At 38.9% G+C, this 26,134-nt stretch overlaps 1 protein-coding gene across 2 annotated transcripts; it reads right to left on the reverse strand.

The window, feature by feature from the left end:
* Positions 1 to 185: 185 nt before the first annotated feature.
* Positions 186 to 19,758, reverse strand: LOC136754586 (alpha-synuclein). Of its 2 annotated transcripts, none has more exons than XM_066710553.1 (6): positions 19,510 to 19,758; positions 18,940 to 19,085; positions 18,098 to 18,127; positions 17,264 to 17,409; positions 2,412 to 2,501; positions 186 to 812 (listed from the first exon to the last, which is right to left on the reverse strand). In XM_066710553.1, exons 2-6 carry the CDS (start codon positions 19,058 to 19,060, stop codon positions 795 to 797), a joined length of 405 nt encoding a protein of 134 aa, XP_066566650.1. In that variant the 5' UTR covers positions 19,061 to 19,085; positions 19,510 to 19,758; the 3' UTR covers positions 186 to 794. The 2 variants fall into 2 exon arrangements, with proteins under 2 accessions (XP_066566650.1, XP_066566649.1); XM_066710552.1 differs by having other exon boundaries at positions 19,533 to 19,757.
* Positions 19,759 to 26,134: the final 6,376 nt, after the last annotated feature.

The raw sequence follows: 26,134 nt of genomic DNA on the forward strand, positions 1-26,134 counted from the left end.
TTGCTCAACCTGAAACAAAGCCCATTCTAGCTCAAATAAAAAACAGAATAAAGATACATATGGAGGAACCCTGTCAAATAGTCAGATGACTGAACATCCAATGCTATAAGCTGGCCGTTGATGGTCCCTTTACTGACTTCAGAAAATCAGTTTAAGTGTATTCAATTTAATCAAAGAGAAAACAGTAATGATTATATATTTTTATATATATATATATCATATTTGGTCCTTTATTAAAACAAATACATAAAACATACAAACATAAAGTTGCTTTGACCTTTTGATTGAAACACTCGTTATTTACAAACACCGCTAGATTAAACAGCCTCACTGACATATTAACATTTGACAGTCAATTAATGTGCATAGCTCCATGCTTTTAACCTTGTACACGTATAAACAGTGGTCAATATGTCAACCCCATACATAGAAAACATAGAAAATAGAACACTTTAGCACTGTATACCACCAGCTTTACAGTGACAACCCACAGAAAAAAATATATAATTAATTTCTAAAAGTGAGACACTTAGGTGTTTTCTATTTTTTTAGTTTATTTTAAGCCACAATGCCCACAGAACATTAAAATAGTCCTCCTGACCAAGTGATCATTCCAGTGGGAGGGAATCACTAAAATGTCAGCCAGTCAAAAGCACAAGTACTCCAGTTACAGCTGATGGAAGACTTCAACATACACTGTACAGACTTGGACCACAGCCGAGCACACCGGGACTTGGCACACCACATGGAATGTTTTGTTCATTTTTTCTTGGGTTTTTAGAAGGTTTACAAGCTTAACTCTGATAACCCTCCTGTGAAAGAAAGAAAGAGAAAGAAAGAAAGAAAGAAAGAAAGAAAGAAAGAAAGAAAGAAAGGGGAAAAACATGTTATTCCCAGTCCCTCCCTCCCAACATTGTAACTGGAGGGAGAAAATGTCATTACTATTGAACAAAAGACTAAAAGCTCCTGTTGCTGTTCCATGTATCGTCCCATCTCTCTCCTCAAAGCTGATGTGAAAATATTAGCTTAAGCCTTAGCTTGTTTAGAATCTGTCCTTTAGTTATGTCTCAATAGTACATAGATTTAATTCAATTTGGCCATTTGTTTTCAGACTGACGAGTCTACACTGCTTGTAAATTCTTGATTTTCTTAGTACACATAAAAATCCATCCATCTTCGAAACCGCTTATCCTGGTGAGGGTCACGGGGAAGCCGGAGCCGATCTGGGCAGACATAGGGCGCAATGCAGGAATACACCCGGGACAGGACGCCAGTCCATCGCTGGGCAACACACACATACACACATACACAGGGCAATTTTGTGAGACCAATCAACCTAAACCACATGTCTCTGAACAGTGGGAGGAAACTGGAGTGCCCGGAGAAAACCAACACGGACACGGGGAGAACATGCAAACTCCACACAGACAGGCCCCCCGAGCCGGGACTTGACCCTAGAGCTGTGAGGCAGCAGCACTAACCACCACGCCACCATGCTGCCCTAAAAAGTATATACCTTTATACAAATTATATACCTTTCAACAAATGGCAATATGACAGAACATTATGCAGTACCTTACCATAAATTGCATTGGAAGTTCTTGAAATTCATTTGGTTCAACTTTAAATGTTAAATGTAAGATAACCATGCCCAGAGGTTAATGCCATGCTTATTTATGCAAGACATCCCCCCCAAGAGATATGCCTTGGGCTGTGTGGCAGACAGAGAGACATAAGCCTTCACATTAAAAGACGAAACCTTGGTATCTGTCCTTTATTAATCTCACTGATTGATCTGTCTCACACTTTGAGGAATGTGGTTTCAAACTGACCGGTTAATTGATCAGTGGACTGCCTGCAATAGAGGGATGGGAGGTTCATTTGCAGACTCCTGAGAGGAAAAATGTGTGACATTTCTTTTTAGTTAACAAGCCTTTGCTTAAAGGTAACATATTTAACTTCCATAACCAAAGTAAATGAAGCAGCTACCTCCTCTTTAGACTTAGCCCTGGCAGTCAGGTATTGTACTAATTACCCTCTCTGAATTGAAAAGTATTTTGAGTATTTTATATTCAATTATATATGATATTATATCCTGATAGCTTAGCTGAACCACCCCCATCTTCAGCTCTGTGTGAAAGGAACCGTACACTATAATAATTGATCCTCAGCATTACAATGGAGACACAGTAGCAAGTATTTGTTTGCTATCGGGCTTTTCCAAAGAGAAAGCGAGATCAGCAGCAGTGCTTCAACACAGCCACTGGCAAGCTACTGGAGCTCAGAAACTTTAAAAACAGCTGTTTTATCTGGGGACTGTTTCTTTGATTCTGATTGCTAACTGGAGTTCAAGAGCTGCACCAGAAAATTGCCATGTGGCCTTTCTTTACACAGGCTAAGCCAAACAATACCTCAGGTGGTATCTCGAAACTGTTGTCAGACTCCATCTGCATGTCCCCTGTGTTTTCCATCAGTACTTCTTGGGAAAGCATATCATCTGCCTGTTGAGAAAATAAGACATATTTCACTTCAACATCATTCAATGCATTTTTTTTGGAATTGCCTTAGGGCCCCCTCAGTTGAAATAAAAGCATTTACCATCAGACAGTACACTTACACATAATTTAGATTCATGGCTGTGTGCACCATTATCAAACAATGAACACTTAATTGTTATCCCAGTATTAACTGACAATTTTAATACATATTTTTCATTAATCTACAAATGCATGAATACCAGATTTTACATGCACCTATAAGAGTCTCAGATAGCTAGGAGGTCAGTAATTAAAGCCATTATTTCCTATGATATAACACTATTGTATTTATGGTTTACAAGGGAGAATGTTCCTTGAAAAAGGTAATTAATTAAAACTCTCAAGGCTAGGAAATCTATCAAAAGTCAATTTTGGCATCTGCAGCCTTAGGAGCATTCAGTCGCTATGAATGCATTGAAAGTACAGAATTTGGCATTAATCACTAAAAAAGGTGAATATTTGTAATGAAAGGTTTAGATACAATCCAATGATACTGGGCCCACACTGAGCAATCTTCCTAGTCTATTTCTGTCGGACAATTGCACTCCAGCAAATGCAGGTCTATTTCTTTTGCTTCAAAATGGGTCTCACCCATGTTTATAACTATACATTTGAAAGGAAATGAATGACCGGTATTACATTAGTGAGAAATCATCCAATGTATTTAGTTAGAGGTTTTCTTTATTTCACAGACTGAAACGTACCATAGCAAATTCTTATAGCATTCTATAATTCCCCATCTGAATCGATGATTTAATATAAATCCCAGGCCACAAAACTGAAGGTAGCTTCGTATGGCAGTAACAGAAAAAAAATATGGTAAAACAGCTTGGCGTGTCTCTATTTTGCATATTACATGCTGTTAGCAGGATAATGCTAGCAGCTGGATGGTTAATAATGAGACAATGATCTCTCCATTTGGTTTCAGCAGGCTGTCACTTATACCCAATGTCTGCTGCCAAGTTTAACCTTGAACCATCCGTGATATAAGATCTTGTCTTTTCCATTTTGCTTGGAAGATTGACTGCAAAAGTCCCTTTTAAACAATGACAAGGAAACAGCAAAAACAATCAGGCTTTTAGAGCAGCACTGTTGTCCCTATGCTTTCACCTGTTGACTCTCAGAAGATAGCATCTTTAATTAATGGAATCTACTGTGTATCTCACTATTATAGGAGTACTTATTACATAAGTAGCTGTCCACAAGTGTCAGACTGGAAAAGGAAGGAAATTTAGATATGCAAAAAGCCCACTTGCAACCACTTTTATTCACATTAATTTCACAATCAAATGTCTTGCTGCCCTTCATAATACATAATATAAATCGTTGTATATTTTTGGAGAACCTACAGTACATTATACGGTGGCTAGTTATTTACTTGATGCAATTCAGAGTCAGTTTCAGCATTGTAAATTATATATTGAACTTTAAGTCCTACCAGGGATGAAGTTCCATTATTTTCTGTCCATCATTACACCCTCCTGCATTATCATGATTTAGATTGACAAACCATTTCTTCGGTAAACACAAACAGATGTATATTGTTGCTCACTGCCTAAGGAGCACGGATATAGAACAATCAATACTTGCTTAAACTTAATTTGGTCATCAATCAAAGTGATGACAAATCCAGAGATTATTTACTGCAGAACTGTGAGTGTGAGTGATTTAACTAGTCTGCTATACTCCACTACTTTGCACCCTTCACATAAAAATACTCTTTACTGTTTCCACAAGACACGTCTCATCTGGAAACATGAAAAAAGTAATTGTAAATGTTTTCTCATTTTACCCTGTGAAAACATTGTCATGCCATATGTAGTAACCTTGAGGTCCAGCTCCTGCAATGGAAATTGTGCTTGTGTTTGAGAAGAATGGGGGAGGGGAAAGGTCAGAGAGTGCTTCTCTGGCAATTGTGAAAACTCAGGAAACCTCAAATGAGAAAGTGAAGTCATACTTGCCAGCTTTCTTTCTTTGCCACCTTTAGACAGATTTCCTCAGGAAACCTTATTAGCTGATGAATCAACTGTGAAATTCCTACGCTCCTGCTCGGCGCTCAGATAACTAAACACTGCACACTTTCACTCTCTGTGCAATATTACTGATTTGAAACGATGAACAAAAGAACAACAGCAAAAAGCTCCTTCATGTCATATCTGTTTTGTGAACATGCACCAACAGGTCCTCAGATTTCTGTGTTGATGGTCCTGAAGGAAAATGGCGGTTGCTTCAGAATCTAAATAGACAAGTCTATATGAAAGGAGTCCTTGTGTGATGACTTAAAAATTTGCCTGCGCCTCTGTCTCCGTTCGAGGGGCAACCCAACTCAGACAATGCAGCCTCCTCCTCTAGCTTCAGTCCACCAGGACCTTCCTCCCCTGTCTAGTTAAATACTACTTATCCTGCATGCCTTGTCTTGATTTTCATTTGGGCGGAGGGGATTAAGTAGGTTGTCCCCCTTGTCGCTGGAAATAGCGAGAGATGCACAGCTGTGTAAAGTGAAGAAGTCTGATTCCAGCATTTTAATATACAAGTCGTATGGATTAATTATGTTTTACCACGAGGCGATATGGAATCTGAAGTCTGATGAGATTTATGCGTATTCGCTGTGCATTTTAATCGTTGCTTCCCTTTAAAACTCCGCGTGCCCGAGGCAGTGACAGCAGTGGAAACAGCAGGTGCACAGCGATGCCCACTGTTGGGTACTGTAACCACAGCGACATTAACCTCAGAAGAGCAGGTCTCATGGATCTCGAGCGGAGCCAGCGCAGAGGTCAAAACAAGGATCATGATGACTATCAAAAGCAAACTTCATCTCTCCCGGTAGTGCCATTGCATACTGGAGATCTTTTATTATTTAAAAATTACAACTCAATATCCTTATTATTTGATATTTAAAAAGCTTTTAGTTGCATTTCCATACCTGTACTGTCTCTTGTGTTAATCATGAAGCATAGAAAAATTATGTTTACAACTGCAGTTCTGCATGATATTCACTTGAGTGCCATTTGGTGGACAGTCTGAAGTGATGAGTGTTACATTTTATACATCAGTTATAATCACTATAATCATCCAGTGTGTCGTCATGCTAAACCTATTTGGTATGAGATCTGAAATAATTGCTGAGCTGCTGATCTCAGCTAGTGCTCACAGGCTGTAGGGTCAGAGGAATATGTCTTGGGTTGAAACAAAGCCCTCTAGGACTCATTAACCTGCATATGCTTCCCTGGCTGAAAAGGGCATTCTGGCATAGAAGAGTGAAAACATTAAGTTCACACAACCCCTGTTCTTATACAAGAATGTAGCGGAGGGAAAAAAGGGATTCATCTTACACACACACTGACACGCGCAAAACGTTCCTTCGTAGAGAAAGCAAGAGTTCCCCATTGACATATTTTGTCATCCACAGTACTTCAGAAGCACATATAAAGCTTAGAGCCATCTATCATAGCACACAAACATTACACATTAGTATAGAATAAAATAAGAAAAAATAAAGCTAATGGTCTTTATAATTTAATCCGCCCCTGTACCCTGTGCACCTTATATAACAATTATGACGCGATTGAATACATCAGCTAAGTACAGTGTAGTGTATGAACTGTAAAACCATCTGAATTAAAGTAAAAAAAAAAATACATTAAAGAAATTAGTTGTGAAATAGATTTTCTCACATATTATTCACTGCTAACAACATGCTCTCCCACCAATGATGTATGAAAAAATGTGGGCATCAACATGAAAAGAAAATATGAATCAATTAGATATGACATGCTTACACTTCACAGATTGAATCAGCATCACTTTTCTTTACAGAGTTAATGTCAAACACCCAGGAACTGCTGATGTCTTGGTGAGAATCTCTAGAGTAAATATTGTTTGAAGCAGGGAAATTACATATCTGGGGTAATTTCTTCAAGAAAACAAAAACATGAATTATATAACTTGTAACTCCCATTGCCTTCATGTGTATTGTGAACAAAGTAGCTATTGCTGAGGAAGACAAAGTCTGCCCTTGGGAACAGAAGGACAAATTGGGTCATTATTTTGGGCTTGGCCAACATCACAGTGGAATAGTAAGATAACTAAATAACACTGAATATTAATGACTGGAGGGAAAGGTTAATGGCAGTAATTGGAAGGGGTAAATGTCAGTCTGAGATTAACCTTACGTTTGTATTGAGCGTGTATTCCAACTTTATCTTGAATAAAAGGATAAAATGTGCATTATTTAACAAACAAAAAAACAAACATGCATTCACATTCAAGGACCGCTCCATCCAGCACAGGACTGCAATGAGCCGGAGCCTAACCCAGCAGACACGGGGACGAATAGTAAAATTGGGATTGTATTCCTCATATGCATTTATATATCATATTAGTACCAGGATAAAGATAAAGATACTTTGAATTGTCTTGCATGCAGTACATATATTATATATATTACTTGGAGCTTTTGTGTTGTGTTGTTGACCCATGACCCCTGTGTGCAATGATTTCAATCCCGTTGATTGCATTTTGGTGCAACAGTGAGTAAAAACTACAGAAACTGATTGTCTGTGTCTGTCTGTAAGGGGACTGGGCAGAAATGTTGGGTTTAGCAGGTGCAGCCTCACAGATTCTTTATTCTGTTGCAAATTGGCAAATTATTGACAATTACCCTTAAATGAATAAAACTTCAATCTGCCCAATAAACACCAACATGTTTATCTTTCTAGCCTAACTGGCAGATTAAACAGTTCCACAAAGCAAAACTCATATTGTCAAAGCAGATTGTCTGCCCAGGGCCAAAATGGCAGGGACTGATAAGGGTGAGACTAAAGCTGAACTCGCAGAGCTCGAAGAGAAAGCTCTCATGTTGTGACAGCAGTCACTGATGCATTCACTTGCCTTCCAAGCCATCTAACTTTCCAGCTGTGTCCAAAGCACTAATAAGACATCTTCCTAAACCTACTGTCATTTTATTTCAAAACAAAAAATGATAGATAACAGTAAATTTGCCGTTTTAAACAAAAATATATATAAATTGATAGAGCTATGAAATAAAAAGTAATCACAATGATTAAAATTAAGACAATTGTGTTTGGAAAAATCTGTTCTTGAAATTTGGATGCAGGTTTCAGGAAGGGAAAAGATGAATCCAGATCATCTTTGGCTTCTTTGTGCCTTTGCCTTGCAGACATTACAATGTTAACACAGGGGAGCTACAAAGGTGTCGATAGAGAAGGCAGAGATATGTGAAATAGAAAGTTCAGAGGAATGAATAGGCAATGAAATCAATGCCTGGGAGGGCATTTAATATAGTCTGAAATATCTTGAGCACCAGTCTGTGCCAAAAAAGGAGAAATTTGAGCATGGGCAATTAAAAAAAAGTTATACACCCAAAATGTGAAAATAACAAATCTTGCTCCAGTTTCTCACTTGACTGCATTGTTTTGTCACCTGATTGGCTGCTCCTCTCCCTTCCGAGAACAAAGTGCTAATAGAGTGAGGGGGTAAATCGCTTGCTCTTTATGGATGTGTGAGTCTGAAGTAATTACTGATGATTAGTCAGAGGCCATATTAGTAAACTGAGGTGATGAAAATGCTCTGAATGAGATATGAACCCTACTTCAGTGGACTTTTACCTAAAATACAATATGGCACACTTTGATGTTCTATTAAATGACTCCCAGGGGCGAAATCACTAATTATGAAGCTTGTTACAAAGGCCAGATCCCTCTTGGTGACTCCTTTGGTGCCTTGACAAATTTGCAGATTTCAAACCCACAATCACAAGCTCACAGATGAAGGATTTCCCCACAGCATAATGACCTTTAACATATATGGGACCAATGATTCCTCAGCCACATCTTTTTACTCTTAAAGAAAAGCATTTCTAAAGGAAGAGTTCTTGTTGGCAGCCTACTGAGGGTGGCTATAGGTAGCACATTTTTAAATAATATACCTTTGCAATTAGTATATCAAGTGATTATAAACAATGATTAAGTAGACCTGGACAGGACATAACACCTGCTGTTTTGTACAGAACTCCCGCTTTAAGCCATTGTTAAACATATGTCTTTCTTTGTGTTTATTTTCTTCCCATCAATTTGAATTGACCTGGATTTTGTTGTCTCAACTAGCTGTCTCTTACAGATATTACAGGTGCACTGAAGAAAATAATAGGGTTACACTTATTTTTAAATGAAGGAACTCCTGAATCTTGATGGCACCTTAAATTATTGTGCCCAAATCCAAAACCAGAATAAAAGCACAATATGTTGTAGCACTGGAGGAAACTGGCAGCCAGAAGGTGGATTTGAATCCTGACTAGGTGCAACACAGACAAACGTGTTACCACATTGCCATATTCATTGGGCCGTCTGGCAAAATAATGGGCTGCTACATGTAGTCACTGCCTAAGTATTGCTATTTTTCAATAGATTCACAATATGTGAAAGCGTGTGAGTGTTTAGTTTTGCTTTCAAGGTCCTGGCAAGTGTTTTGCTCATTCTTGTGTCTTAGTAGTCTGTCACACAAACATTGATGCAGTCAAGCCATGGAGAAAAAAAAAAAAGTAAAAACCTAAAAACTTTGATTTCTAATCTGTACCAGCATGATGAAAAGACCCCAAGTGGTTTACAGCAACTGCCTCTTCAACTGAGCACACTGCCCATCTGTCATTTTTCACACTTCTGTATGGCAGTACGGCTTGGCGCGTCTACCTTCTCCTCAGCGCCCGAGACTTCACAGGATCTGCCTGTCAGGAGCTCTGGGGATCTGTGATGCCGGCGGTCCCTTGCCCTCAGTCACAAATGATAAAGCAAGTCCAATAAAATGGACCTCGAGGTGAGTCCACCTGAGGATTATGTGGTCTTTCTTTCGTCGTGAGGTTTTACTGTTCTCTCCCCTCGTTTGATTTATTTTAATTGAGTTGTTGGCAAAACAATGCTATTTGTGTCAGTAGAAACGGGATAGAAGATTTAGAAGGCAGTTAAAAGTCACTAACACTATCACAGGAGATGGGCTTTGAATGGTAATCCACTCCCTGTAGATTAGAGAACACAGAATGCATGATTTCTTCACAAAATGGAATTTGTTGGTAAAAGCACTGGTAAAATGAGCTTCAGATCTGCTTTGAAACCATGACCTTTGTGGAGCATATTATTATTGTATCCGTCATGTGCAAATTGTTTTCCTATACTCTTTCAGCCCTCACTTTGGGAGTGAAACAAACAGGTAAAACAATTAATCTGTCTTCAAAGCAAAGTGACTCTGGATTTGAGTTTCAGAAAGCCACACTTTCTCTTTTCTTTTGAAAACGTATTTTTCTCTTCATATCATCTAACTCATCGCTACACTCATACAATCTTTCTGCCGTGGGAAAGATGATGGGTAACAGACCCACATCCTCCAAAGCCTGCACTGTCAGGTCAGGTGCTTCTTTTCACCCTGCCCACAGCAAAATTAAATTAATATAACAGACTGAAGGCTACCATCACACGTCTAAAAATGTTTCATCATCAATGTGACTGCTTTGTGTATTTTGAGATGAGTGTTATCTGCTCATGTATGTAAATAGGGATGAGTAATATACATGTGTGTGTGTGTGTGTGTGTACGCTGCATCCCAACACAGCATGTTCTGGACAGAAGAGTTTTGGCAAGGCTGTGGAGGACTGATATTATATTACATACGTGGGAAAAAAAAGATTTGATATTTCCTAACACTACTCAAGAAATACGAATTCAATGTTGCTGCTTAATTGGTTCCTCAGGGTGAGTTTAAATTAAGTGCCACTGTACTATGAATTACTGCCACTGGCATTCAAAATGGATGACTTTTCCCTATCATTGTCACAAATCAGATAATACATAACATTCAAATTAGAGCAAATTAAAAATTAGAAATCACTGGGTGACCTGGAGGATATTGCATCTATACTGAACATAACAAACACTATAACTGCTCAAGCTGGATTGAGAAGAAAAAACTTTATAGTGGCTATAGTAACTTGTCTGCTATGAGTAACTAATCAGCTTGCATATATAACACTCGTTTCTCCACTCCCTCGCCAAAAGCTGGCAAAGAAATAATACAATTTAAATCAGACCAAATAAATTACAATTCTTTTCACTAATAGCCCCTACCAGCTATTTCATTACTTAAATTTTTTAATTAGTTTGACAACCTGATATTTTAATGTTTTTGCCAGTATTTGAGATTGTTTTACACTTTTATCAGTGATTATATGACCACAAAATTATATTGTTCCTCAAGTAATTAAGAAGCAGCAATAATACAATTATTATTTCCATTAAATACAAACATACAGTGTAAACCATTATTCGTATGAGTAATTTAGTATATGTAGCAGAAGGTGGATGTTGAGCACAAGTTTTGTAATACTGGATATCACAATTCACCCCACAGTCATCGTTGTTAATGATACATGAGCTCAGATGATCTTGATATAATAAGTTATTCTTGTTTAATGTCTTCACAGGATGCTGGGATGGCTGCCTTAGGCTGATTTACGTCAGATACCAGGATCAGAGATTCAAATATAAAATTATGAACTGTTATTATGCTATGACAGGAGGACCTGCAGGTAGAAATGATTAACTGTGACTGCAGCATGGTGCCTGTCTACATAAGGTGACCTTCAGTCTCAACACCTTTATTGGGAACCACATGTCTTAACTGGTTTTGCCACTGCTGCCACTGGTGTTACTAGACCTTCACACAAGCATTTGGGTTAAGTGAAAATATCCACACAATGCTTTAGAGTTATTATCCCTTTGAATACTGCCTACTGCATTTCCATCTGTTCATTCACTGCACAAGAAGCTTCTATTCTCTCATTCAATATAACATACCTTACATAATCCTTCCCAGTGTAGGGTCTTACACCACTGAAAAACACTGCTTTCACACTGACTTCACATTAACCTTAGAGTACAAATTAGAACCTCCGTGCCAGTTTTACTAAATTATACGAGGGTATACGCAGAATCTCCCCAAATTAGGCGGCCATACAGCATATACCTGCATATGCCCTCAACTACACCACTGGTTAAAACTACAAAGATCCTATTTATATTTCAAATTGCGTAAAGGAAGAGCTCAGGTGAAATGAAACTCAGAAGTGCTTTGGCCCTCAAGGACCTGATCTGAGAAATGCACTACAGTAAGATCTGTAACCCCTTTAATGAAGACCAAAAAACAGTTATGAGTTTAACAGTATTATGAGTGATGAAGTGAATATTTGTATTAAAGGGATCTGGATATCTGTGATAGATTAATGAAAAGGTATTACATTTCAATTCCTCATATTAGATGCAAAACTAAAGGTAAAGCAGATAAAGGTGTTATTTTAGTCTTAATTCACTTATATTACATTGCAGAATGTGTTGCGAAAACAGCAGCCTGTTTGTGGGGGATTTTCTCCAGATATACTAACAAGCTTGGAAATTAAGGTGCAATTCTCTTCAGGCATGGAGTGTTTTGTTAACATAATGAAAGCACTCTGCTGATATAAAGGCCAACAATTAAGTTCCTTTGTGACCTGCCCATTTCTCTCTTGTTGGCAGCAGTGCTTAGCTGATAAAGTAATAAATGTTTGGATAAGCCGATTTTGTCTTCAGGCACGGTTGTTATTACTGGAAGAAAAACAACAACCATGGTTTAATGGAAGATACACAGTGCATTTTTCTGCATTATTACGTTAAAAAGGTTTACACTGTGATTAAGGTAACATTGTGTGATGGAACATGAAATAACAAGCCAGGCAAACTGTTACCAGACTGCTGTTACTACTGCAATTGTAGTGGACACGGCTTGACTTGGTATTTATTCCAATGTATTTTGACATCACAGTCTTCATACGACAGCATGATGAGAACTGAAACATTTAAATATTAAACAAATAAGAATAAGAATCACTATATTGGCAGGGAAGGACTTGAGACACAAAAAGGAAGAAGGGAGGCTTCCTTACAACTTGAGTGTCTGCCGATTTAATGAGGAAGAGAGTCAGATGGAGGTTTAATGTGAACCCTGTGTGCTCAGCTTTGTGGTCGAGTGAAGCTGACAAACAGCTTGGGCTTTTCATTTGGCTCCCTTACGCTTTCTGTTCTGCAAAAAGACACTCAATCTTCTTGTAAGTATGCACGTGAGACATGACAGCAAGAGGGGTCTGGCTCAGATTTCTGTGTACATCCCATCAATATCTTTCAGATTCAACAATAATAAAATTTGAAGGAAGGCTTTTACTCACCAGTGCTAGGTAAGTTGATGTTGCACACTAACGCCCATCAGTTTTAATGCAATGGTGTTTGAGAGCTACACATGGGAGTTTGCATGCTCAGGCATTTATTCTATCTGAACCTTCTGAGAGGCACACACACATACAGGAATTAAAAAATGCATCCATAGCATAAATGATAAAAGATGAATATTGACTTTGCTAAAGATACAAAGTCACAGACTTGCTGGGCTTTATTCGATTAATCTATAGCAGCGTTATAAATGTCACTCCAGTCCTCCTGCTAGACCTCTTGAAATTCACACCAACGGTATGTAAATGTTCTTATACCCTGACACTGCTCTGGAATTTAACTGCCTGGCAGACTGTCTGTGGCGATAAGCAACTGTTTGTGGTTGCAATTCCCTATTTTACAGGATTCGATTCGAACCGGACTGAAAGATATTAAGCTAATGAAATACCCTCCTGTAAGGCGCAGGCTTGTAAAATGCTTGCCTTCATACACAAGAGAATCAGGTAAGATTAGTTTTTGATGTGTAATTAAGAACTACTTAATAGATAATTAGTTAACTAATTAACTGACATTGTATATGCAACCTGAAGACTGAGAGGCACAGCAAAGTTGCAGGGAAGTATTTTATCTGTGTTGCTTATGCATTTCATTTTGATGGTGAGGGTGGTTTCAAAACAGTTCAGAACCATTACCATCTCTGTAATGAGTGACTGATATATTCAAGGATTCAAGATGGCTTTGATCTCTGGTTATGTTATTTTGTTTCACAGCCAGACAACAATGGGTGTTGAAAACATCAAATATAATAAAATGAAAAAGTAGCAGCAGACTATGGTGTGTGTAAAAATAGTTGTAAGTGTTTCTGTATTTGGGTCACATTACATCCACACCTAATGTAACTTTTCCCTTTTTCCATTGAAGATATAGAGGGTTAGTACAACTATATATTTAGTTGTAATACATCTGAGCAGTTTTTTACACTTTCTTATGTACATGTATTGTACGGTACAACTAAAAACCTCTAATACTGTTATCTACTATGTTAGTAACCCGCGGAATCGCAAACTGAGTAAGATTCATGTTGTAAAAAGCTTTTTCTTTTCTTTCTTGCAAGTAGCTACAGTGGATCTGACAGCCCATTCATCTCATAATGTTTTATTGATGGGCAGTGCAGGCTGAAAAGACAAGAATCGATCTGACGGACTGGCAATGTTAACTGTGTTTGTACGTTGGGTGTACAGAAATTAAAACCGGGGAATTGAAGGAAGTGCTTTAACAGTTTTTAACGCATTTGATTTAGTTTTAAATGTTAACGCGAATGGTGAAATCAGATCCCAAAACACAAGCGTGTGGCGGTGAAGCTGAAACTGAAATTCCTTTTAATAAATTAGCCATTTCTGTCTGTGCCAGGTAGGCCTGCCTTAACACAATTCTTTTGTCCTGTCATTTATGAGTCACAGGCCACATTTTAAAAAGCGATTGCAAACAGTTGCGTACAGTAATCCCTCACTCGAGCAACACAGTTCAGAAACAGGTCAAAATGGAAAGCAGGTTGATGTGTCGTTTTGAAGAGAACTTTTTAAACAAAACCTTTCGAAAGATCATCTCTGCTATTCTCTTTCTGGTAGATCTTGTGAAGTGTATTTCATAAGACATAATTGGTCTCAAAAGTAATTAATGTTGGTGTATGTTCACTGCCTAGATATTGGCCTATAATTCATTAAAGTGATTCATTACAAAAATTATTCATTTTGGGTATCGTAATTACAAATTTTAACCCCCGTGTTAAAGGCAGAGAGTGAGCATTCATATTCAAGGACCACTTTCAAATTTTCTCCAGTTAAAACATTTTACTCCTTACTTCATAATAATTACATAATATCACTCTTAATATGGTAAAACTTGCTCAACATTGCTAGTGTATACGTGTGAAAATGTGCAATTTTAAGACTCTTTCAAAATTACAACATTAGATTAAAACAAACTGAACTTTTAACCCAGGAACAAAATATGTTATGGGCAGCTTTCAGATGGAGGACTTACATCACTGTACTGCAGATCGATTTATGCATTTCCTTATGGACTTACTGTAAAATGGAAACTTCTCTGAACATGAAGTCACTCCTCCACAAGCTGTGTATAATTCATGACCATATGCCACCACTGAGTACTTGGTTTTGGTAGGCTGTGTTGCGTTCTTGATAATTTTCCATTTCCATCATCCAAATATTCTCCCTTCACACCTTACAGAGTCTTTCTTTTTATAGAACCTCAAGGTTTAATGTTCAAACGACTTCACAGTTTGATTCGGATCTTATTAACCACACCCCCATCCCTCTGACTGAGGATTTGTCATTTACAATGCACAATATTCATGCCACACATCGATGCAGACACAACTAGGAGCAAATTACTCATCTTTGTGTTCAACATTAACTTTATTGGCTGCTTCTCGGCTTGAGTAAGGCATGTGTCAAGTCAGTTGGTGGCTTTTCGCACATCTCACAGGATCAAGTTTTTTATGAGAGGAGCAAAAATAGAGAGACGGGTTGGGATATCTGGTAGCACCACACATATGCCCAGCTTGGTAGTAAAATGTTGATGAAGATGAATGCAAGGGTTAAGTTAATGCTACTCATTTAGTGGAATCTGAACTTGAAATGACAAAGAAGATCAATATAAATGCTAAGGACAAAGAGGTAAAATAAACACAGTGAGGTTGTGAGGTGGTTCAGTTGTGTACAGAATGGTCTTATGAATCAGTGTCAAGTGCACTCTACTCCCCTTTGGTATTTACAGTGAGTCATTATGTCTGTGAATTCACTGGGACTACAGTATGTGCTGAAATACCAGAGCAGTAATATCCTTACATTTACAAGTTAATAGCTGGAAAAAGAGGGCAGCTTTGATTCCTGCACCCACACTGTGACCAAGACCTCTGTACTTGATTCAATTACACAATAACACAGTCCGTAATTATACTGCAAGTCCACTCGCCCGATCCCCCCGGACTCAAACAGCCAAAGCCCAGCGCACACAGAATGCATTCTCCTGTGCTGATGGACAGGTTTCCCATTTGCCATTATGCAGAAAATAACAATATCCTCTCAGAGCGCTAGGATATGAGCTGTGTGTACTCGAGGGCTGGGATTTCTGATTGAACGCTGCTGTTTGAATGATGTTAAGAAAAGATGCAGGGGCTCGGTTTCATTTAAGAGTAGCTTTTACGACTTACTTAATGCAAGTCATTTCTAAAGCTACCCCCAACTAGTCCTACTCTGTAGTTTATAGCTCCTTTTGTATGCTTCCTCTCCTTTTCCCTTTTATTATTTGCTTACTTCATACAGGTATGCTTTGAGAAACCAGTGTGGAACAATCATTATGGACAGCTAACAGCTTTGTGGCTAAAGGGGTCCAAATACATTAGTAGGACACACTGATGATGATGATAACTCAGGCACAGCTACTCCCAATGCTTGTGTAGACAGGTGGATAAAAGACTGTCTTTTCACCAGAAGCCACTGATACATTAACAGGGTTAATGTCTCCTAATGTTAATTGTCTGAGTAGTTCTAGTAAAAAAAAAGTTATTTTTTTTTACTGGAAAAGTAGCAGATGATAAAACTACTGATTTGTTTCAGTCCTCTGCTGTGTTGGCTGTAACAATGCACTGGTTCATGTTCAGCCAACAGGCAAAACAGTCTAAGATCTTTGAGACCATTAATATAGAGAAGACAAGTGTTGAATGCAAAAGGGAGAGACAGAAGAAAATAAACAGAAAAGCTGAAAAAGGCATTGATTACAGATATTACACTGTCAGAAGCCTTCTGCAAAATGGTTAGGACTTAGGCACAGCATGCACAGTTGCCAAAGTAACAAATTAATCTGAACTTAAACAACAAAGTGACATTAATTTGTCATTCGCTGACCGTGTCAATGTCTCTCTACAGCAATAATTTCATTTGTTCAATATTTCAAGCTTGTTTATGCAGGAAAGGTACATATTTTTTGTATGGAAGGAAAGAGCTGAATATTTGCCATTTAAAAAAGCTTGCCTATCAATGGAGTTAGCTTAATTATACAAGAATCAAGTAAAGTTTCTCTTAAAACACTGACAAAACTGGTGATGTCTTAAGTACACTTGTTTTGATTATGGGACTTTGTACTTTTTCCCACACAATTGTAGGAATTCACAGAATTGCCTTAGCCTCTCTTGGCTGGATTATTTCAATGAAGGCAGCACGAAGAGGGGAAATAATTACTATTAAGTCACAACAATATGCTAACCATATTTTTCAATATTCAAGCAGCTACTAAGACAGAACAAAGCTAGAGTGATGAAGGAATGAGGCCAAGACAGATTCAGTCTAGGCTTGGCTAAACAGCATTCCCAGTAGATATTAGGCAACGATGTTTGAGGATGGTAGAGTAACTGCTGTCAGAGACATCCAATCACATTCCTACCTGCTTCGCCAGGGGATCCCTCTTCACCAGCCCTGTAGCCGCAGCGATGTTCCCGGCTCCTTCCACTGTCTTGTGGGCGACAGCTGTCACCCCAGTCACCATCGCTCCTCCGACATGAGAGACCTGCTCTTTGGTCTTCTCTGCAACTGCAAGAGCACAAGAACACGTCAGATCAACCATGGAAAAACTATTTTATGGAGATGTACTGCAAGAACAGTGAGCAGTGTTTCTAAAACTGATTTACCCCCCCAGCCCCCTCTCACAGTAGGTACATCTTCTCAGGAATTACCCTTTTCCCTCCCTGGGTTAGTCTTTATCAACTAAAAATCTAAAACCAATTGGAATCTGAAGTTAGAGTTTGATGTATACATGGTCAGTGCTTTTCAACTAAATGATGGTTCAAGTATGATGCTTAAGTTTTATACTGTATGTGAAATAGTAGTGTTGGGAAATCAGAGCCAACAGCTTCCTAATTCTAACATACCTCAACTATAGTCAAAATACCAGGATGAAGAAGCCTTTATTCCTCTATTGGAATACAGCCAGGGAGGGTAAGAGAGCAAGCAACACCTGTGAATGTGTTTTTCTGTAGCACTTTCAAATGCCCTGACAAGTATAAAAAATATGTTAATATTTCTTTAATTATAAAATGGCAACTGTGAATTTAGAATAACGATTGAAAAGGGACATGTTTAAGACACTCTGCCATAGGGCTACATTGATGATACAAATGATTAATCCACTAGCAAACTATGTTTTTTGATCAGCAGCATTGTGTATCATTACTAGCCTTAAGAAATGCAGCAATTGGCAATTCAATAAACATTAATTTACCTGATGAAACTCCATCCTTGGTTTTCGAGCCTGTCAAAGATTAAATAAGGAGCATGTTAATAAATTGAGTTCCATTAATAAGAAACAAAGCCTTTACAAATCAGTTATGCCATAAATATTTAACACGAATTTAAAGAAGCAAAAATAAAAAAAACACAGCTTGAGGGAATAAAAAGGGAATATAACAATTCATAAAATTGACCTTATTTTAGCTCATTCACTTTACTCTCATGAAAGTACAGCTTCTTGTAATGAAGTATACATTAAGATGAAATCATTGGCAGAAAAAGGAGAACGGATGAAAACAAGCTAATGCCACAATAATAGCATTACATCCTTATATTCCAAGAAAACAATTTCAATATAATCTTTAGAGGTTTGCATAATGGAGAAGTTACTGATTCTTAATCTTAAGGAAACCCTAAAAACAAATGATACAAAACTATTTACATTTTAATACAAATCAGAACTTTATGCTGACACTTCCTGTCTTGTTCGCAGGTGTCAGTCCAGATGCATACATCGGACTATCATCAATGTAATGAATATGGAGTAAATCACAGCACATTGCATTCAACTACCATGTATGATCTAGTTCAGTCGATTTTCATGTATTGAGGATTCAAGAGGTGCAACCACTATTTTTCACACCATGTGTAGGTTTGGGTTTTTGCAAATGACTCATTCATAATCCTGGAGTCCAAGAGACAAAGGAGATGCACGTTTCAATTGTAATACTGGCACACTACACTTGCTTAGTTGTCATTTTGCCCGACTTAAACCACTGATTAAATACTTTCAATCCCCCCAGGTTGCAATGTCAGTAGACCCCGTTCACCTACCCACGTACAGCACTCCCTCTTTTGTCTTCCCTGCCGCCTCAGTCACCCCCTGCTTGGTCTTTTCCGCGGCGGCCACAACCCCGTCCTTGGCTTTCGACAAACCTTTCATGAACACGTCCATCTTCGCCCAAATGATCCTTTACTTTCTGCCAAGATGCCCACATACCCGAACATTAGCATGAAGTTCACACAAGAGCTCGCAGCGGATGGCACCGGCGCACCCAGCAGCAGCCACCCATCTTCAGACTGAATTAAGCACCGTTCAAACAGCCACACTGCATTGCAAACGCGCTTACGGTTTCTCTCAAGAAATAAAACATGCATAAAGCAAAGACACACTGATAAGCCTTTTCATATTCGTCTACAAACGCATTGAAGCACGATTATGGTAACAAAGCACAACTTCAAAATGTAGCATACAACTACAATTCGACTTCAACATTCACAGACATACGCTCGACTACATATACATACACACCCCTTTCAGGAAGTTATTTCAATAAAACGGAATGCATGCGTATACACACACACATTTAGACTCAGAAGTCTATCATGCAAGGTATGTCAAACCTGTGGATCCGTGTGGTACGCACCTGCTTCCTGCTTTTCCCGTCTTTTTTCCTTTTTCTTTACCAAATATATATGTCTGTTGTAACAATAAAAGTTCCCGGTGGCTCTTCAGTACATCACCACTGCCTCTGCTCTGCTCTGCTCTGCTCTGAGTGCTGGAGAAGGAGACGCCTTCCCTGAGTCAGCGGCCGGTGGTGGTGCTGATGCTGAGGCGGATGAAGCGGCTCTGGCTCCGGATCCCACCGCCTTCCCGCCGCCCTACCGCCTGATGCGCACCAATGTACACCGAGTCCTGGCATATTAAAATGAGCACACCCAAACAGGGTAGAACTGCCCACTTTTTCCACATCCCTGGAACAAAGGCCAGCATGCCCCCACATCAGTGCCAGCTGCAGGTCTCACATGATGCCCACTGCTGTTTGTGTGTTTCCATTGTGCTTGGGCTGTTACACTATAGCTCTGTGTCAAGGCTGCTCATTTTATTATGGACTGGCTTTAAATACATAGGAACACCTGGAAAAAGGAAAACTATTTGTAACATAGCATTGGCTACCATGGGGGTGTGTGCGCCTCTAGCCTTATAGGATACTGCAATCTTCACTACACATGTACACATATTGACTGTTTGGACAGAGGACCATCTGTGGGGACAGTCAGAATTCCCTCTCAGTCTCCAATATTCAGTTATCAATTAAGCATTGATTTCTTTCACTTTGTTTTCACATTAAGGAATCGTGGTTATTATTGCAGTCTAATGTTATCCTCATGATAAACCTTGAAGTGAAACAATTAATACCAAAAACCTAAATGTCAAGTAGCAAGAACTGTCAAGAGAAGGAATGTGGGCGTATTTGTTTTAACACCGTTTTAATTACACGTGGGAAGACTTTTTAATATTTTGTAACAGCATCTTGTGAACATCAAAGCATGAAATGGGTTATGAGATTTACTGTAGGTTTTACTGGGACCTGTTGTGGTCTTTGTCTGTTAGTATTTACTATTACAGGACATATTGGACAAATAATACTCTATTTAGCTTTGACTAAAGATGAACAGAATCTTTGTATTATTACTATTAAGGTGTTGTTATAGGTCCTGTCCTGTCTTTGGAGTCAGATGCTTGCTCCTCATTTGATCTAGATTACACTGACATATCTTTATTCCATAACATACTGCTCTTATTGATCTTGTTTTAACACTACAAATACTTTATTATAAATCTAATATTTTGAGCTCTCTTGACTCCATCCTCAAGGGCTGCCATCTGCCTTCATCTCTAAGACACCTTAAGACAGGACAGGGGGCAATATTGTAAAGCAATAATCTTTTATGAATAAAATAAAATACAAAAATATTTTTATCTATAATTTTATGTTGTTTTATTTTCCATTTTACTATTTTCATTTTAGTTTTCATACTTCTCATTAAACATTCACAGACTCCTGATTAAATGAAAAATAGAGGTCAACTTTTCACACAGTTTGGTTTGAGGTGATAAATTAACCAATAACCCTCCACTTTTAGCTTGATTTGGAGGCAACCAGTGGAAAGTGGTGTGATAAATGTGCTTTGGTGACACCTTCCATCGTATGTGTTGATTCCATGTTCTTCAATGTATGCTTGCTCTGTGCAGTGCTAGTGTCTGAATCTTTTAGTCTCAGTCTTGAAATATTTAACACATTTCTGTTTGTACATGTTGCTTAGATTTGATTTTCATACCAGTTAATTAAACAGCTTCAGCTTTATTGGGCAAACATTAATAATTTATACTATGTGTAATGTGCCATTCAAAGTCAAATTTACCTTCTCATTTTAATTGTTTTGCTACATTAGACCTTAAAATGATGTTAATCAATTTACTTGAAAAAGCATGTAAGCAGGTGTTAACTTAATTGAATGACAGGACCATAGCTAAATACAGGGAAGATGTCAACTCCACTTAAATGTGGTGTGCAAAACCAGAGCCCCCAGATTCTTGGTTTCACACCTTAAAGAGTACATTGAAGCTGCCTTTAATCCCCCTGTTGTCACTTTGTGTCCTGAGCACAACATATCAGATTGAACACTATTCGATTCCTCTATATTTAGCTGTAAGCCACAGTGTTTTTAATCCTCTAATTCGATTAAATATCTTCAATTTCTCTGACCTCTCATATATCCAGTACATAATCAAGCTGAGAAGTGCATATGAACCACATTGATACTTTACACTAGATATTCATCAGTTCGCTTCTTCTAACCAGTTTGAGAATTGCCCTGCATTTGTTTTCATTGCTCTTTTTATGTAATAGACACCCTAACTAACACAGGCTAGGTGTTGGTTTCTGTACCACATCTCTCGACTTTTCCAACTCACAATTATCCAGGTTTTGCAGGATCACATTTCCCTGCTGGCACCAGCAAATTACTGAGATGGAACGGGGCGTCCCCATTGGTTCACAGCTGTGCATCAAGGCACCACTATCTTACTTCACTTTTTTAGTTTAATCAGCAGTAAGAATCAATCTCTTCTTTTCACAAGGAGGGAATGAGTGTAACAAGCAATATGTGTTGCTGTCAGACCTCAAATAGGCTGGAGATGTTCAGGATTCACTTGATAAAGTAAACTGCTTTTGAGGGAGTGAGTTGTTGTGAGCAATTTTAATGAAAGATCTTGTTAGTGTCATCACCCTACTCTCTTTTACAGGTGTAATGTTGAATTTATTTTCCCATTTAAACAGCTTATTTGTGTCATGGAAGGTGCCAATGCTCCTTATTATTTATAAGCATGGTTTATTATTTCTATTTCTGTACATGGATGATTTATTATTCACTGTGTAATGGAATTATTGATTTTTCTTTGTCTCTTGTGTGCCCAGTTTATTTTAATTGTTTTGCATGAACTTGTGTTAATCCCTATTGAGCAAATCAACGAAGATCAGGGAGTCGCCAAATTTTTTACACCTGTGCTCCTGACTCGGAGAGGTGGGGCTTTCTGCTTAAAAGCAAGCCGGTGGCAGACAGAGAAGGCAGTTGAGCAGAGAGAATGGAGAGAAGCATAGGAGAGGGCCAGAGGGCCAGAGGGCCAGAGGGCCAGAGGGCCAGAGGGCCAGAGGGCCAGAGGGCCAGAGGGCCAGAGGGCCAGAGGGCCAGAGGGCCAGAGGGCCAGAGGGCCAGAGGGCCAGAGGGCCAGAGGAGGAACGACTGTCGCATGTACAAAGCCTTTGAATGATTTATCTTTTTGTGTGTGCTACATCTGAAGAGAAGGCTGGAGTGTGGGACCGAGGCAGCTGGAGAGGACAGATGGGGGTTGCAGTGACAAGTACTTATTCAACCTCAATGGGAGCCTGTTGCATTGACGCTAAGTATAACTTAAAGTTAACTGATAGCAGAAGAAGGAAACAGAAGACACCATAAACTTGAAGCTGTAAAACAAGATCTTTATAACTGCTGTGTATGCTGTGCTGCATGGTGGCTGTACCTATCTGCAGCTTGAGTCGATCTGCGATGGCACCAGGGCGCGGTTCGAGTAGAGGCCGGGGTAGGGCCACGGATGGGACCCTGAAAGAGAGAACAATGCCTAAAGTTAAAAGAGAAGCCTGATTTGGTAAAAGAAGTGACTTATCTCCGTTGAGGCCGTAGCATTATGGACAGCGAGTCCTAGAAGGGATTAACATAAGAGACTGATAAGCATTGGGCTTTCTTCCATTTTTATAGTTAGGTTATATTAGTAGTTAATTTATTTTCTTGATTAGGATAGGGTTTTATGTAGATTTCTATCATCCAACATTTTAATAGGCTGTTTAAAAAATATTTATTAGGATTTGTTTTAGTACATTTACCCCTTTAGAAGCACTGAGTTGCACAGAACTTAGTGTCCCATGTGATGATAATGGTATAAGTAATAAATGTACAATTGTTCTGAAGTTTACCTGTGTCTGTGCTGGGTTTCTTGACATCCTGGTCTGAGCCATTTAAATATTGGGGTGGCATAGTCTGGGGCTTAGCTGTCACACCATCTATGAAATATGAACTGTCTTTCAACTTTTGCGAAGGATCTGAACAACTTAAAGGGGGGAGGTCACTAGATATGTCCTTAGTCACAGAAGAACATGACAAATTCAAGGAGAACACACGCAAAAAGCATTTATTTATAGAGAAAAAGACACATCCCACAATCACCTCTTTAAGTCATCATATAAAGATTTAAGCTGAAACTGTACAGGCCTCCCAATTAGACACCATAGCATGACCATTTGAAATGTATCTATGTAATAATTGTCTTTCCTCATCTAATCACCTGTGCTTGAAGTTCTACTGTCCTGACCAACACAATCACAATAGTGTTTCCCAGAGAAGAGCTATTCAATGAAACCCCTGTCAAATCACAGTACAGAGAGAAGTAGAGGCACAGGAGATAAAGCATTAGCAGCATGTAATACAGCTGGGCTTGGAGTTTGCTGCTAAATCAGCTCAGACACAGGCCTGGTCATGTAAAGTTGTGAAAATCCAGAAGAAAGAAACAGAAGGATCTTCCAGTCAATGTTGTGAGTTAGTAACGGCTTATAAATGCTGGGCCAGTATATTTAATGTGTTCTATTTAAAATAACAACAATAATAATCATCATTTTAAAAGAAAAATAGTTGCTACATTTCAAAATGCAATGATTTCTTTATTTATATGTGTGGATTTTATCTCCTATAAAGAAGATCCTCAGAATACGCCAGTCCACCCCCCAATCCCTACCCCAACACAGAACCCACTTCAATTTGTAATGTGCTTTTAACTTTGTGTCCCCTTTTAGGAGCTGCCAGAAGAGTAATATCCATTTCCACAAGAGGCCGTGAGATTTATTGAAGATCTTGTGCCAGGGAAACAACACAGCACCCCAGTCAACTTATCCTGTGGACCAGCTGTCAATGTGACTAAAGGAAGAGAAATCTAGAAAGGACGTCTGCTTCAGCAGAGACAATGGTTTGGATCTTGCCAAGAGCTCGGGAGCAGAGAACACAACTGACACTAGATTATCCGTATTTCCCAGTTTCATTTCACATTGCACAACATGCTGAAATATAATTGGCAAATAACAGGAAAGCCTAACTAGAAACACTGAAAATGACACCTGAAAGGCTGTATATAGAAAAGGCACTTTCGTGTGGAGAGGGACTGAAATGCACTTTGGAAAAAACTAACATGGTGTTTCTAGAAAGACCTCAAAGACTACTAAAAAACATTGTATCAGAAGATTTTTTTAAATTAAGATATTGGGCAAAATACCATATAATCGAACTCCAAAGAGGTGGCAATTCATTCTTCTTTGTATTTGCCCTATATTTAAGTAGAGTGTGAATGTACATTACATTCTTGTTAAAATTTGCTTCTGCTATCCCGCTGGCACTTCTGCCCCATGGAGATCTCGGTAGCCTTGCCCAATCACATCTCTTCCATGTAATTTGCCAATTGCTGCCCATATTGTTACCAAGAATCATATCAACCAATCCTATACCATAGCGTTACCTAGAAGTTACCAAGAATCAGCCAAACACACCCTGTATTGAAACCAAAAAATATCGCTACCAAGCATCAAAAGGTGCCAGGTTTTGAAAGCCCGAGGCTCTGGCCGTGTGAGACGACTCATCACTAGGCGCGTTTACACTGCCATTTCTGACCCGGATCCATCGGTAGCATTTGATCCTGGCAGTGTGGATGCTCGACCTGCTCAAGTTCTAGCATGCACTGACAGTTACTATTTTAATAAACTAAAAAAATATATATATACACTCACCTAAAGGATTATTAGGAACACCATACTAATACTGTGTTTGACCCCCTTTCGCCTTCAGAACTGCCATAATTCTACGTGGCATTGATTCAACAAGGTGATTCAAAGCATTCTTTAGAAATGTTGGCCCATATTGATAGGATAGCATCTTGCAGTTGATGGAGATTTGTGGGATGCACATCCAGGGCACGAAGCTCCCGTTCCACCACATCCCAAAGATGCTCTATTGGGTTGAGATCTGGTGACTGTGGGGGCCAGTTTAGTACAGTGAACTCATTGTCATGTTCAAGAAACCAATTTGAAATGATTCGACCTTTGTGACATGGTGCATTATCCTGCTGGAAGTAGCCATCAGAGGATGGGTACATGGTGGTCATAAAGGGATGGACATGGTCAGAAACAATGCTCAGGTAGGCCGTGGCATTTAAACGATGCCCAATTGGCACTAAGGGGCCTAAAGTGTGCCAAGAAAACATCACCCACACCATTACACCACCACCACCAGCCTGCACAGTGGTAACAAGGCATAATGGATCCATGTTCTCATTCTGTTTACGCCAAATTCTGACTCTACCATCTGAATGTCTCAACAGAAATCGAGACTCATCAGACCAGGCATTTTTCCAGTCTTCAACTGTCCAATTTTGGTGAGCTTGTGCAAATTGTAGCCTCTTTTTCCTATTTGTAGTGGAGATGAGTGGTACCCGGTGGGGTCTTCTGCTGTTGTAGCCCATCCGCCTCAAAGTTGTACATGTTGTGGCTTCACAAATGCTTTGCTGCATACCTCGGTTGTAACGAGTGGTTATTTCAGTCAAAGTTGCTCTTCTATCAGCTTGAATCAGTCGGCCCATTCTCCTCTGACC

The sequence above is a fragment of the Amia ocellicauda genome, chromosome 8 (genome assembly GCF_036373705.1).
Source record: "Amia ocellicauda isolate fAmiCal2 chromosome 8, fAmiCal2.hap1, whole genome shotgun sequence".
NCBI classification, from domain to species: domain Eukaryota; kingdom Metazoa; phylum Chordata; class Actinopteri; order Amiiformes; family Amiidae; genus Amia; species Amia ocellicauda.